The sequence below is a fragment of the Balaenoptera physalus genome, assembly GCF_965194825.1.
Source record: "Balaenoptera physalus genome assembly, chromosome: 2".
NCBI lineage: Eukaryota > Metazoa > Chordata > Mammalia > Artiodactyla > Balaenopteridae > Balaenoptera > Balaenoptera physalus.
In genome coordinates this window covers 15,758,820-15,772,336 of record NC_138883.1, presented here as the reverse complement: position 1 = coordinate 15,772,336, position 13,517 = coordinate 15,758,820, and the positions used below count along the sequence as shown (strand labels likewise).

At 43.2% G+C, this 13,517-nt stretch overlaps 1 protein-coding gene across 7 annotated transcripts in view; it reads right to left on the bottom strand.

Moving 5' to 3' along the window:
• Window positions 1-13,517, bottom strand: part of KCNK10 (potassium two pore domain channel subfamily K member 10) — a 165,671-nt gene that overhangs the window by 92,450 nt on the left and 59,704 nt on the right. For all 7 annotated transcript variants that reach the window (XR_014260964.1, XM_082451345.1, XM_082451346.1 and 4 more), the window contains exon 2: window positions 7,915-8,249. Coding sequence is in view for 6 of the 7 variants with exons in the window: in XM_082451345.1 (XP_082307471.1) it covers window positions 7,915-8,249 (335 nt within the window). In the remaining variant the exon portion in view is untranslated. The remainder of the gene's footprint in view (window positions 1-7,914; window positions 8,250-13,517) is intronic.

Below are 13,517 nucleotides of genomic sequence, written 5' to 3'. Positions count from 1 at the left end.
CCTTAATGAGACAGGGCGAGAGCCCAGTGACCCCAACTAGGTAGGGTCTACGAGCCGCATGTCAGCCTGAAGAAGCTACAGAAGACAGACATTTGCCCTTCATCTTCCCAATAAAGATTTCTCGGGGTCTACGTCTCTCAGGGAGGATTTGAGGCAGGAGGTAGATGGGCCCCAGGCTGGGCAGCTGGAGTTTGTCCCCTGTGGACAGATACGCCAAGATGAAGATAATATTTAGCAGGAGAATAATAGGAGAGGCTGAGCCCTGCCCAGAAAAAAGATAGAGACCACATATTTCTCACTGTCGAGGTCGAGGAGACCTTCCCGACTGCACATGCGCAGAAAGGCTCTTTGGAGGTCAAAACGGGAGTGATGTCAACCTACCCATAGGCCTCTTCGCTAGAATCCATCTTGGCTAAGAGATGTGTGCACAAGCTTGGGAGGACCCTGAGATATACCAAATACGGACTCAGAACCAGGCAAAGCAAGATGACTGGCCAAAGGAAACCTGGAAGAAATGCCCCATATAGGTGATTCAAACTACCATGAGGGCGCGACTCTCTCTCTGAGTCCGCCCATGTGTCTATCCACACGTACTCTTTTTCCTCCTAATAAACACTTTGTTTCACTAAAAATAATAATAATAATAATAATTTAGGGGTTCTCTATATTTCTTTTTCCTGCCTTCCCTAACAAATAAATAGTAGCGATCACAATAGCTCAAAGTAGCTGAGCTTTTTTGTTTAATCTTCAGACCTCCCTAACAAGTGGACACTGTTATCATAATCGTCATTTTACAGAAGGGAAGCTGAGGCCTGGGGTGACTCCCTTGCTCACCCAGGTCACACAGCCCACAGGCAGAAAAAAGATTTAACACAGGAAGATTAACTCCAGAGTGTGGGTGCCGCTCGCCGGGCTACCACACCCACATGGCCTCCGCTTGAACAGGCAGGGAGGTAGAGCGCAGGGCAGGCACTCCAGACATCTTTGCTGAACGGGACATGAGTCGTTTTCAAGTTTTCTTTGTCAGACTCTCTTAAATGTGGCCCCTTCACTGTGTCTCAGCATGGCCCACCGATGAGGTCCCAACATGCTTCCGAACTGGTCTTACGTCCTCCAATTTCTCCTTCCTCCAACCCTACATCCTCATCGCTAAAAGAGTTACCTTTCTAAAGAAAGTTTCCATCGTGTCACTACCTTCTTAAATCTTTCAGTGACTCCCCCACTTCCCGCAGCACAAAGCCCAAACCGCTCGGCAAGGCTCTCTGGGCACCTCTCACATCCAGCCCCTGCCCCCGTCCCAAGCTCATCTCCCACCACCTACCCACACCTCTCAGCTCAAGGCACACGGACCACCTGCACCTCCCTCAACGGGCTCCACATGCCGCTGGGATGCCCTTCACGGTGGGTCCTGAATGATGAACTCCTTCCGTATTCCACGTTTCTGTTCCAATGCGTGGTGTTTAAGAGAACAGGACAGTGTCAGACTGCCCAGGGGTGAATCTGAGATTCCACTCACTAATCAGGTGTCCTTGAGCGTGTGACTTCACCTCCTGCTGCCTCAGTTTCCTCCTCTGCAAGTGGCACAAAAGACTATCCTCATAGAATCGTTGCAGGGACTAAAGGAGACAAATAGCCACAAAATCTTCCCTGACCTCTGTTTGCCTCACTGGGGCTCCACTCCAGTGATCCTCGAAAAGACAAGAGATCACAGACGCTGGGGAAAATGTGGAGAAAAGGGAGCCCTTGCGCACTATTGATGGGGTTGGAAACTGGTGCAGCCACTACGGAAAACGGTACGACGTTTCCTCAAAAAATTAAAAGCAGAACTACCAAATGATCCAGCAATTCCACTTCTGGGAACACATCCAAAGGAAACAAAAACACTAATTCGAAAAGGTATCTGCACCCCCATGTTCATAGCAGCATTTACAGTAGACGAGACATGGAAACAACCTGAGTGGCCATAGATTAATGGATAAAGAAGTTGTGAGTTTTACATATATATAATGTAATATTATTCAGCCATTAAAAAATGAAGGAATCCTGCCATTTGCAAAAACATGGATGGACCCTGAGGATATGCTCAGTGAAATAAGTCAGATGGAGAAAGACAAATGCTGTATGATTTCACTTATATGTGAAATGTTTTTTTAAAAAATTCATAGTAAAAAAGATCAGAGATGGGGGGTGGGGAAAGGGGAGTTGGAGGAAGGTGGTGGAAAGGTACAAACTTCAAGTTATAAGTCAGTCCTCAGGAGGTAATGTACAACTTTATGAGTATAGTTAACACTGCTGTATGCTATATATGAAAGTTGTTAAGAGAATAAATCTAAGAGTTCTCACCACAAGGAAAAAAAAATTTTGCCCTTTATTGGATCTATATGAGGTGATGGATGCCAACTCAACTTTCTGCAGTAATCATTTCACAATAAATGTTCAAACCATTATGCTGCGCACCTTATACTTATACAGTGATATGTGTCAATTATATCTCAATAAAACTGGGGAAAAGGGCTTCCCTGGTGGCGCAGTGGTCGAGAATCTGCCTGCTAATGCAGGGGACACGGCTTCGAGCCCTGGTCTGGGAAGATCCCACATGCCGCGGAGCAACTAGGCCCGTGAGCCACAACTACTGAGCCTGTGTGTCTGGAGCCTGTGCTCCGCAACAAGAGAGGCCGCGATAGTGAGAGGCCCGCACACCGCGATGAAGAGTGGCCCCCGCCCGCCGCAACTAGAGAAAGCCCTCGCACAGAAACGAAGACCCAACATAGCAATCAACCAATCAATCAATAAATAAATCTTAAAAAAAAAACAAAACCAAACTTAAAAAAAAAAAAAAAACGGGGGAAAAAATAGCTCCATTCCAGTGAATTCTAGTTATTGGTTTATACGCCTCTTCCTCTAGGGTTTCTCAATCTACTGCCACGTGAAGCTGGATAATTCTTTGCTATGAGTGGCTATGCTGGGCATTGTTGGATGTTGAGCAGCGTCCCTGGCCTCTACCCACTAGACATCTGTAGCATCTCTCCAACTGTGACAATTGAAAATGTCTCCAGACGTTGTCAGATGCCCCCTGGAAGCAACCCCCGCTCCCCACTAAGAACCGCTGCTCGAAATTCTGAGCTCCTTGAATAATACTATAAACAGCAGCCGCAATATCTATCTTTTTTTTTTTGAGTGCTCACCACATGCCAAGAACAGTTCAAAGCCCTTCTCATGAATTATAGAATTTAATCCTCTCAATATCCTAAGGGGGAGGGACTTTAGGCACATTTTATTGATAATGAAATGGAATCACAGAGAAGTTCGCAACTTGCTCAAGGTGTATTTTATCTTCACCTTTTCTATCCCCAACACTTAGCATGTTACCTGATGTAACAGAAGCTCAGTAGCAACTTAAAGAACGCGTAGATGAATTAATTAATGAAACAGTCCCCTCCATAGCAGCGTCTGGGTCAGGGACGGTGACCCGTCTGTCACCTCCGGAGTCCCATGATACCTCATAAAAGTGGTTTAAGTCTTTGGAAAATCCCTCCCCAGCTATGGCCCTTTTAAGCTATCCAGGCATTTCACGGGGGTTAAGCTGTTCCAGGTATTCTGTTTTTATTATTAATAACATGAATTACACCTTCCAGATTAGCTTTATGAGGGGTTCACTCAATCCAGCCAAGAGTCCTGACACTACCAGATAAATACCATTGACCAGCCAGATACAACAATAAAAATATCGGTGAGATACAATAATACTATTTTTCCAGCTTAGAACACACCACACTGAAAACCCTCCCAAACACTGTGTTTCTTATGAGCACTACACACAGTGCTGCTCAGAGGTGTGGAGTGGAGAGGATGCCCCCTGGTCCGAAAGTGCGGACACTGTCATCCTGTGAAGGAATCAGTGAAGGGTAAACCATAATAAAATTTTTTAACATCTTTATTGGAGTATAATTGCTTTACAATGGTGTGTTAGTTGCTGCTGTATACAAAGTGAATCAGCTATACGTATGCATATATCCCCATATCCCCTCCCTCTTGCGTCTCCCTCCCACCCTCCCTATCCCACCCCTCTAGGTGGACACAAAGCACCGAGCTGATCTCCCTGTGCTATGCGGCTGCTTCCCACTAGCTATCTATTTTACATTTGGTAGTGTAGATATGTCCATGCCACTCTCTCACTTCGTTCCAGCTTACCCTTCCCCCTCCCCGTGTCCTCAAGTCCATTCTCTATGTCTGCGTCTTTATTCCTGTCCTGCCCCTAGGTTCTTCAGAACTTTTTTTTTTTGTAGATTCCATATATATGTGTTAGCATACAGTATTTGTTTTTCTCTTTCTGACTTACTTCACTCTGTATGACAGACTCTAGGTCCATCCACCTCACTACAAATAACTCAATTTCGTTTCTTTTTATGGCTGAGTAATATTCCATTGTATATATGTGCCACACCTTCTTTATCCATTCATTTGTCTATGGACACTTAGGTCGCTTCCATGTCCTGGCTACTGTAAATAGAGCTGCAATGAACATTGTGGTACACGAGTTTTTTTGAATTATGGTTTTCTCAGGGTATATGCCCAGTAGTGGGATTGCTGGGTCGTATGGTAGTTCTCTTTTTAGTTTCCTAAGGAACCTCCATACTGTTCTCCATAGTGGCTGTATCAATTTACATTCCCACCAACAGTGCAGGAGGGTTCCCTTTTCTCCACACCCTCTCCAGCATTTATTGTTTGTAGATTTTTTGATGATGGCCATTCTGACTGGTGTGAGGTGATACCTCATTGTAGTTTTGATTTGCATTTCTCTAATGATTAGTGATGTTGAGCATTCTTTCATGTGTTTGTTGGCAATCTGTATAACTTCTTTGGAGAAATGTCTATTTAGGTCTTCTGTCCATTTTTGGATTGGGTTGTTTGTTTTTTTGATATTGAGCTTCATGAGCTGCTTGTATATTTTGGAGATTAATCCTTGGTCAGTTGCTTCGTTTGCAAATATTTTCTCCCATTCTGAGGGTTGTCTTTTTGTCTTACTTATAAACCATAATAATTTGATTCTTGACTGACACAGGTTCAGCATTTTTAACTGCTTAGCCTAAAACACTGTGGGGAAACACCAGTATAAATCCTTACATCAGAGTAGATGGAGATCTTAAAATATCCCATGTCCAGGATTGATAGTCAATGGGTATAAAGGGAAAAAAGAGGAAATGCTTTCTGTTAAAGAGCAAGGAACTCCAATGCCTTTTGACTCTGCTAAAATTCTGGAAAGTGTTGAACATAAAGCAAATGTTTAAGAGAGAGTTAAGCTTATGCTAAAGTAAACACTACTTCAAGGGCTGTAGACTCATTGGGCGAGGCAGGGTAGAGCAAGGCAGACCTCACTTTGAATCCCAGCTCTGTCATGTTGGTGGTTGGAAAGTTACTCAACCTCTTTTAGCATCAGTTCTTTACCTGTAAAATGGGTATAATTATACCAACTTAGAAAGTTGTTGGAGAGATTAAATGAGATGATGGGTGGAAGGGGCCTAGCTCATAACGGGTGCCTACTAAAGGGTATATGTTTTAATTGTTATAAAAATGATCTCAAGGGCACGTGCGCACACACACACACCCTCATTTCACAGAGAAATCTTCACGATCAAAGGATGGGTCTTAACAGCAACACCAGAACTAGAATCTCTACTCTCCTCCATCCTGTCCTTCATTCTGGCCACTGAATTCTTTCATAAAGGAGAAGGCCAAAGAATGGACATTAGAGAAATACTGAATTAATAAATAAATGCATGAATAAGCTCAGATGTCTCATGGCATCACCAGTGTTATAGATTTAGTTTGATAGCTCATCCCAAAAGCATTTCTCTATTGGGTAATAATTAGATGTAAAGCCATGCAGAGGCTACACATGGATGCAAAGATAATAAGATATGATCCCTTTCCTCAAGATCTCATTGTCTAAGGAAAGAAAATTCAGGCACAAGTCCAGATTCAATTCAGACCACCTTTTAGGTTATTACATGTATTGCAACTAAATAAAAAGGATCTCACCACATATCACCACAACATGTATAAGTTCCTTACTTAAAATTACTCCAGAATTATTTCCTCCATTCTCTACGCCTTTATGAGCCTTAAATCTGGCACAGATTAGTGCCAGATTGGTAGCATTTTACCATGAAAGGAGAAAGAAAAAAAAAAAAGACAAGGCCATCTAAGAAAGAATGATATGAAACACTGCCCCTTGACCTTTAGAATTGTAAGGTTTTATTTTTTAATAAAAACTGTAGGATATAGGTATGAAACCATATGTATTCCCAGGAAAAAAATGTATATTTCTATTAATCTAAGAGTCAAGTCAGATTATAGAAACTAATTTAAAAGACAACAACTACTATGAAGGGCCCAGCTCATAAGCAGCCTCAGAATTCCCCTACCCTATCAGCGTAGCTGGAAATAGATAAATAAATAAGCCAGCCCAGACCTGTGAATCCTACAGAATCCTAATTTGTAGTAGCCATTAGCATTTTTTTTAGCCATTAGAATTTAATGCTGGTGGGACTTCCCTGGTGGCGCAGTGGTTAAGAATCCGCCTGCCAATGCAGGGGACACAGGTTCAATCCCTGGTCCGGGAAGATCCCACATGCCACGGGGCAACTAAGCCCGGGTGCCACAACTACTGGAGCCCGCATGCCACAACTACTGAAGCCCGCACGCCTAAAGCCCCTGCTCCGCCACGAGAGAAGCCACCGCAATGAGAAGCCCGCACACCGCAACAAAGAGTAGCCCCCGCTCGCCGCAACTAGAGAAAGCCCGCGCGTAGCAGCGGAGACCCAATGCAGACAAAAATAAAATTAATTACTTTTTAAAAGAAAAGAATTTAATGCTGGTAATCCCAGAGCCAGAAGGAATTGTGAAAGCTGTCTTTTCCATCCCTCTGTCTTCCAAACTTTAGAACCCCCAGAAAGATGGGACTCTCCCTTACCTCCATAAATGTCACCGCCCCCCACCACTACTCCTCGTGGCTCAGGAGGGCGTGTAGATTGGAGGCTGCCATCCTCCCTAATCTCCAAGGTGAAGCCCATCTGCTGGGCTCTAAACCACTTCCCTTCCCTCTTCCCAGGACTCGGTCCTCTCCACCTTTCACTCACTTCTCAAGCCTCCTGTTTCGCTTCCTCCTGTCATGACACCTTAGATGACTCCCTGTCTCCCACATCCCTTCCCAGCCTCACATCACCCCTGCCAAGCCGCCCCACCCCTTCCTCTGCCTTGCTTCTGTAGGTGGGGGCCCAAAGTTCTCTGCCTCCATTTTTTATGAACATTTTTTCCTTAATATCCAAGGCATGGAAGGGCTTTAGTACAGTGCCTGACACACAGTAAGTGTTCAAAAATAGCAACCTTGATTATCCCTGTTACTGTTATCCTTATTATTTCATCCTCACAAATCCACCAAAGCCTCTTTCAAGTCAGTAACACCCTACTCATCCCACAGCTGGTGACCTTTTCTCTGCTCCATTCTCATTCACCTTCGACAGGTTAATACATCCCTGCTTGTTTAAAATTCTTTCTTTCTTGGGCTTCTAGGCCACCCTCTTACCCCAGCATCTCACACAGATTTAAAAGTTAATCAGCATATATAAGTGGCCTTGAATTTGAAAATCCAAAGCGCTTTGCCTGCTGCTGCCTCTGGCCACCACATACAAAAGCAGGTGATACAAAACACAGCCTGCTCCTACGTTGTACATGCGACCCCTCTTCCCCCACATTGTCACGGGTCTCCACTCAAGTGTCACCTCCCAGAGAGGACCTCCCTGACATCAGGAGCACCTCAACCAACGGCAAAGCTCAGTGAGCCAGAAAGACAAAACCAATGCCACACTCTCTCCCCCAACAGGTGATTCTACTGTTGACTCACTCCCTGCTCACCTGAATCAATGTCTCCAGCTCCTGTGGGCTCACACAGATATGATCCCGCAGGAATTCTGCCTTCTCCAAGGCAATAGTGTTCTTTTGGCTGCTCTCAAAGGGCTGTTCCAATGCCCGGAAGACGAGACCGCCCGTGACGAGGTAGACCACCACGACCACGAAGATGGCAACCACTGTTTTCCACTTCATGACGGTCTGCAGGCCCCCCTGGGAGGCACCTTCCATTCTGGCTACCACCGTGGCTCGGGAGGAGATGGAGAGGCGTGGGGCTGCGTAATGCCCGTTAGTGGCGCCCTTGGGCTGGCACACCGGGGGCGCTGCTGCAGGAACGGCCACTGAGAAACGGGGTGGGTGAGAGGGGAAAAGAGAGTTTGTTTATAAACACGAAGCCCAAAACTTGTCGGAAACAAAGCACAGATGTCTTTCTCAAGCCAGCTTTCAAATGTGAGGATTAAAAATTGGTTCACCAAGCCTGCAGTGAGGGAATTCAATCAGTTGCTAGGTGCCTGTTGAATTCTAAAAAAGCGAGCACCAGGAGTTCTAGTTTTCACAAAAAAAAATAATATTAATTGAGTCTGAAATGTTTATACTTCTCTACAAGGGTCCAAATTTGAAAGCCATGTCTGTTATTTCTCATTCATTTTCTCCCTTAGGTTCCTTGTTAAGTGATGTGTAAGATACACAACAAACCATGATATTTTAAAAAGAGACATATTGTTCAATATGGAGAGGAAAAGGTAGGAGAAGGATACCCAGCAGAATTGTCCAAGTGCTGAGGGCTAGGTAATACCAAGAGTATAGAAGAGATGAGCATCTAGCAAGTTTAAAAGTTCTTTTATCCAGGTCCATGGTCACAAAACAAAAGAAGGGTGAGCTTGCTATAACGAAGAGGCAAAAACCAAACACAGTGACTCTCAGATCAAGATAGAGAAGCAGGAGGACATGGAACTCACCTCCCCCTACGAACACATCAAAAATACATCTACAGGTTGGGACCTGTGCTCTTGGGACGGCACTCAGAGGAAAAGGGAGATTTCATGGGTGGAGACTCTCCCTGGGAAGTGAGTGGTTCAAGCCATATATTGGGTGCCCCAAAGCTGGGGTCCTACCAAAAGAAGATGAGCCCCCTGGAGGGCTGGCAGGACTAACAAGAGGGCTGTGGGAAGCCTGGACTCAACTCAGGAGGAGCGTGCTTGTGCTGGCTTGCTCCTGAAGCAGGGACGAGAGGGCACATTGAAATCAAGCAGGTGGCTGACTGGTTTCCCATGACTTCCCCAGTGTGTACACCAGCCTGATCCAAGTGAACATTCCAGCCTTGCTTGCCTCCCATCACAGCTCCACACTGGAATGAGAGCTGCCATGACCAAGGAAAGACCTTAGTCGTGAGACACTGAGGTAGCTCAAACCTGAAGCAGCATCTGAGAAGGGCAGAGGCAGCCATTGCTGTCACATACAAGTGGCACATCAGAGGCAGTCCAGATCTCTGATGGTGGCTGGACCGGTACAGGCTGTACCCCAGCCCTCACTGAGTGCCTGTGCTAGCTCCTCTTGCTCCAGTACTGTTCTACTCTGGAGTGAGGGTGCCAGTGCTGGGAGAGGGAGAGCACGTACTTGAAGGGAACTGAGCCAGTTTGGAAGCCCAACCCTCATGGCTTCTGCTCTAGCAACTTGGAACCTGACCCTGCTGCCCCATAGGGTGATGATGGACACTTAGCACAGAAGCTTCAGCTCACACTTGCTGCAGCCCTAGTCCCTCCATCTCCATCCCCACCTCCTACCAAGGTGATAGCTGCCAGCACAACCTGAGGAAAGATATGACTCGTGTTCACATCAAATCCAGCTCTCCCACCAAAGCCACTGGGCAGACTCAGACTGTAAAGGAATGCTCCAACATAAGGAGCAATAGGTAACAGTTCTACCTAATTTCGTAGAGACAGAGAAAGATAAGGAAAATGAGAAGACAGAGGAATTTTCTCAATTGAAAGAGCAAGAGAAAACCCCTGAAAAAATAATTAATGAAATCAAAGTAAACAAGTTACCAAATGAAGAATTCAAAGCATTAGTAATAAGAATACTAACTGAATTAGGTAAAAGAATAGATGAGAATTTTAACAAGGAACTAAAAAATGTAAAAAGAAGAACCAATCAGAACCAAAGAATACAATAACTGAAATGAAAAACACACTAGAAGGAATTAACAGCAGATGAGGTGACACAGAAGAACATAGAAGGGGTCTGGAAGATAGAATAACAGAAATCACCCAATCAGAACAGCAAAAAGAAAAATAAATTAAAAAATGAGAACAGTTTAAGAGATCTCTAGGATAACATCAAGTGTACCAACATTCACATCATTGGGGGCCCAGAAGGAGAGAGAGAGAAGGGGGTTGAAGATATATTTTATGAAATTATGACTGAAAACTTCCCAAATCTGAAGAAGGAAACAGATATCCAACTCCAGGAAGAACAGAGAGACTCAAACAAGATGAACCCAAACAGACCCACACCAAGATATATCATAATTAAAGTGGAAAAACTTAAAGATAAAGAGAGAATTCTAAAGGCAGCAAGAGAAAGACCTAAATGTAAGACCTGAAACCATAAAACTCTTAGAAGAGAACATAGGCAAAACCCTCTTTGACTTAAACTACAGCAATATTTTTTTGGATCTGCCTCCTAAGGTAAAAGAAATAAAAGCAAAAATAAACAAATGAGACCTAATTAAACATAAAAGCTTTTGCACAGCAAAGGAAACCATTAACAAAACAAAAAGACAACCTACTGAATGGGAGAAAAGATTTGCAAATATGATCGATAAGGGGTTAATATCCAAAATAGATAAACAGCTCACACAACTCAATATCAAAAAATCAAAAACCTCAATTAAAGATGGGCAGAAGACCTGAACAGACATTTTTCCAATGAAGATATACAGATGGCCAACAGGCACATTAAAAAATCCTCAACAGGGCTTCCCTGGTGGCGCAGTGGTTGAGAATCTGCCTGCTAATGCAGGGAACACGGGTTCAAGCCCTGGTCTGGGAAGATCCCACATGCCGCAGTGCAACTAGGCCCGTGAGCCACAACTACTGAGCCTGCGCGTCTGGAGCTTGTGCTCCGCAACGAAAGGCCACGATAGTGAGGCCCGTGCACTGCGATGAAGAGTGGCCCCCACTTGCCGCGGCTAGAGGAAGCCCTCGCACAGAAACGAAGACCCAACACAGCCAAAAATAAATAAATAAATAAATAAATAATAATTAAAAAAAGAAAAAAACTTAAAAAAAAAAATCCTCAACATCACTAATCATCAGAGAAATACACATCAAAACCACAATGAGATATCATCACACACCTGTCAAAATGGCTATCAACAAAAAGTCTACAAATAACAAATGTTGGCAAGGATGTGGAGAAAAGGGAACCCTAATACACTGTTGGGATTGTAAATTGATATAGCCACGATGAAAAACAGTATAGAAGTTCCTCAAAAAAACAAAAATAGAATTAGCATATGATCCAGCAATTCCATTGTTGGGTATATATCTGAAGAAAATGAAAACACTATTTCAAAAAGATACTTGCACCCCAATGTTCATAGCAGCATTATTTACAACAGCCAGGATATGGAAGTGTTCATCAACAGATGAATGGATAAAGAAGATGTGGTATATACACAGAATGGAATATTACTCAGCCATAAAAAAGAATGAAATTTTGCCATTTGCAACAACACGGATGGATTTGGAGGATATTTTGCTTAGTGAAATAAGTCAGACACAGAAGGACAAATACTCTATATCACTTATATGTGGAATGTAAAACATAAAACAAACTAGTAAATACAACAAAAGAGAAACAGACTCACAGATATAGAAAACAAACTAATGGGCACTTCTCTGGTGGCGCAGTGGTTAAAAATTCGCCTGCCAGTGCAGGGGACACGGGTTCCAGCCCTGGTCCGGGAAGATCCCACATGCCGCGGAGCAACTAAGCCCATGCGCCACAACAACTGAGCCTGCACTCTGGAGCCCACAAACCACAACTACCGAGCCCACGTGCTGCAACTACTGAAGCCCGTGCACCTAGAGCCCATGCTCCGCAACAAGAGAAGCCACTGCAATGAGCCCGTGCACCGCAACGAAGAGTAGCCCCAGCTCGCCATAACTAGAGAAAGCCCGCGCGCAGCAACAAAGATCCAAGGCAGCCAAAAATAAATAAATTTTAAAGAAAAAGAAAGAAAACAAACTAGTGGTAACCAGTGGGGCAAGGGAAGAGAGAAGGGACAAGATAGGGGTACAGGATTAAGAGGCACAAACTACTATGTGTAAAATAAATAAGCTATAAGGATATATTGTATAGCACAGGGGATATAGCTAGTATTTTGTAATAACTATAAATGGAGTATAACCTTTAAAAATTGCAAATCACTATGTTGTACACCTAAAACTTATACAATCCTGTAAATCAACTAAACATCAATAAAAAAATTTTCATTGGCTTAACATAATAAATAAATAAATAAATAGATAGATAAGCAAGCAAGCAACAAGGATGTATTGTACAGCCCAGGGAAATACAGCCATTTTTGTAATAACTTTAAATGGAGTATAACCTATAAAAATATTGAATCACTGTTTTACACCTGAAGCTAATATAATATTGTAAATCTACTATACTTCAATTGAAAAAATCAATCAGAGTAAAGAAAGTTTGGGTTTCTGACAACTACTAAAGGTAAGGAAAAAGAAAGGTGGTCATAATGAGGGAAGGAATCAAAGACTGATGTTATATTCCGATTAACTTGGTTTCCTGAAAACAAATAGAATAATAAAATAGACCCTAAATGTATTTCTCAATAGAAAATGCAATGACTTACATGTAATCACTCCTGATCTATTAATGATAGAATTTTTCTTCTATTTTCCTCGAATAATAAGTTATTGGAAAAGAAATTTCCCCTAGTTTGAACACATCGAATTCTCAAAGGTCCCTGCTCTCTGTAAGGGCAATTTCATTACCTTGGATATAAATATGTTAATTTGGGGACTCTTCTGGAACGGCAGGAAGTTCAGCGCAGTGTCACACACAGAATGGTATCACACATTTCAGAAATCGGCCTGGTGCATAACGAATGGCCATTTTCCTTCGCTTTTGTTCTCCCTTCATAATACTAATGCTTATTATGGCCTCTGTCAAGGTGCAGCTTGGCTGTTGTGTAAACATGTATATTAGGAGATAACAAACCTAATCACCTAAGTGAGACAAACAGTCCCACTCGTGAGAGTTAAACTGCTCTATCTCTGCCTTGGGGAACTCAGGGTAAATAAAAGTGTAGGAATGTCACTCCTCCTCACTCAAAACACCAATGACCCTGACAACACCTGGAAGAATCTAGTTTGTTACATCTGCCTTTCCTCGTAGAACCTCAAAATCAGATTTTCTCTTTGGAAACCAAAGTTGAATATCAGCTTTTTATTGTACATTATTCTATCAAATAAGTCAGTAAATGTTACATTTCCTTCTGACCTACATGAACACAGAACTGTCTGGAATCTCTGACCGAAAGACTTAAGAATTACAATTAGCACCCTGGGCATTATGTT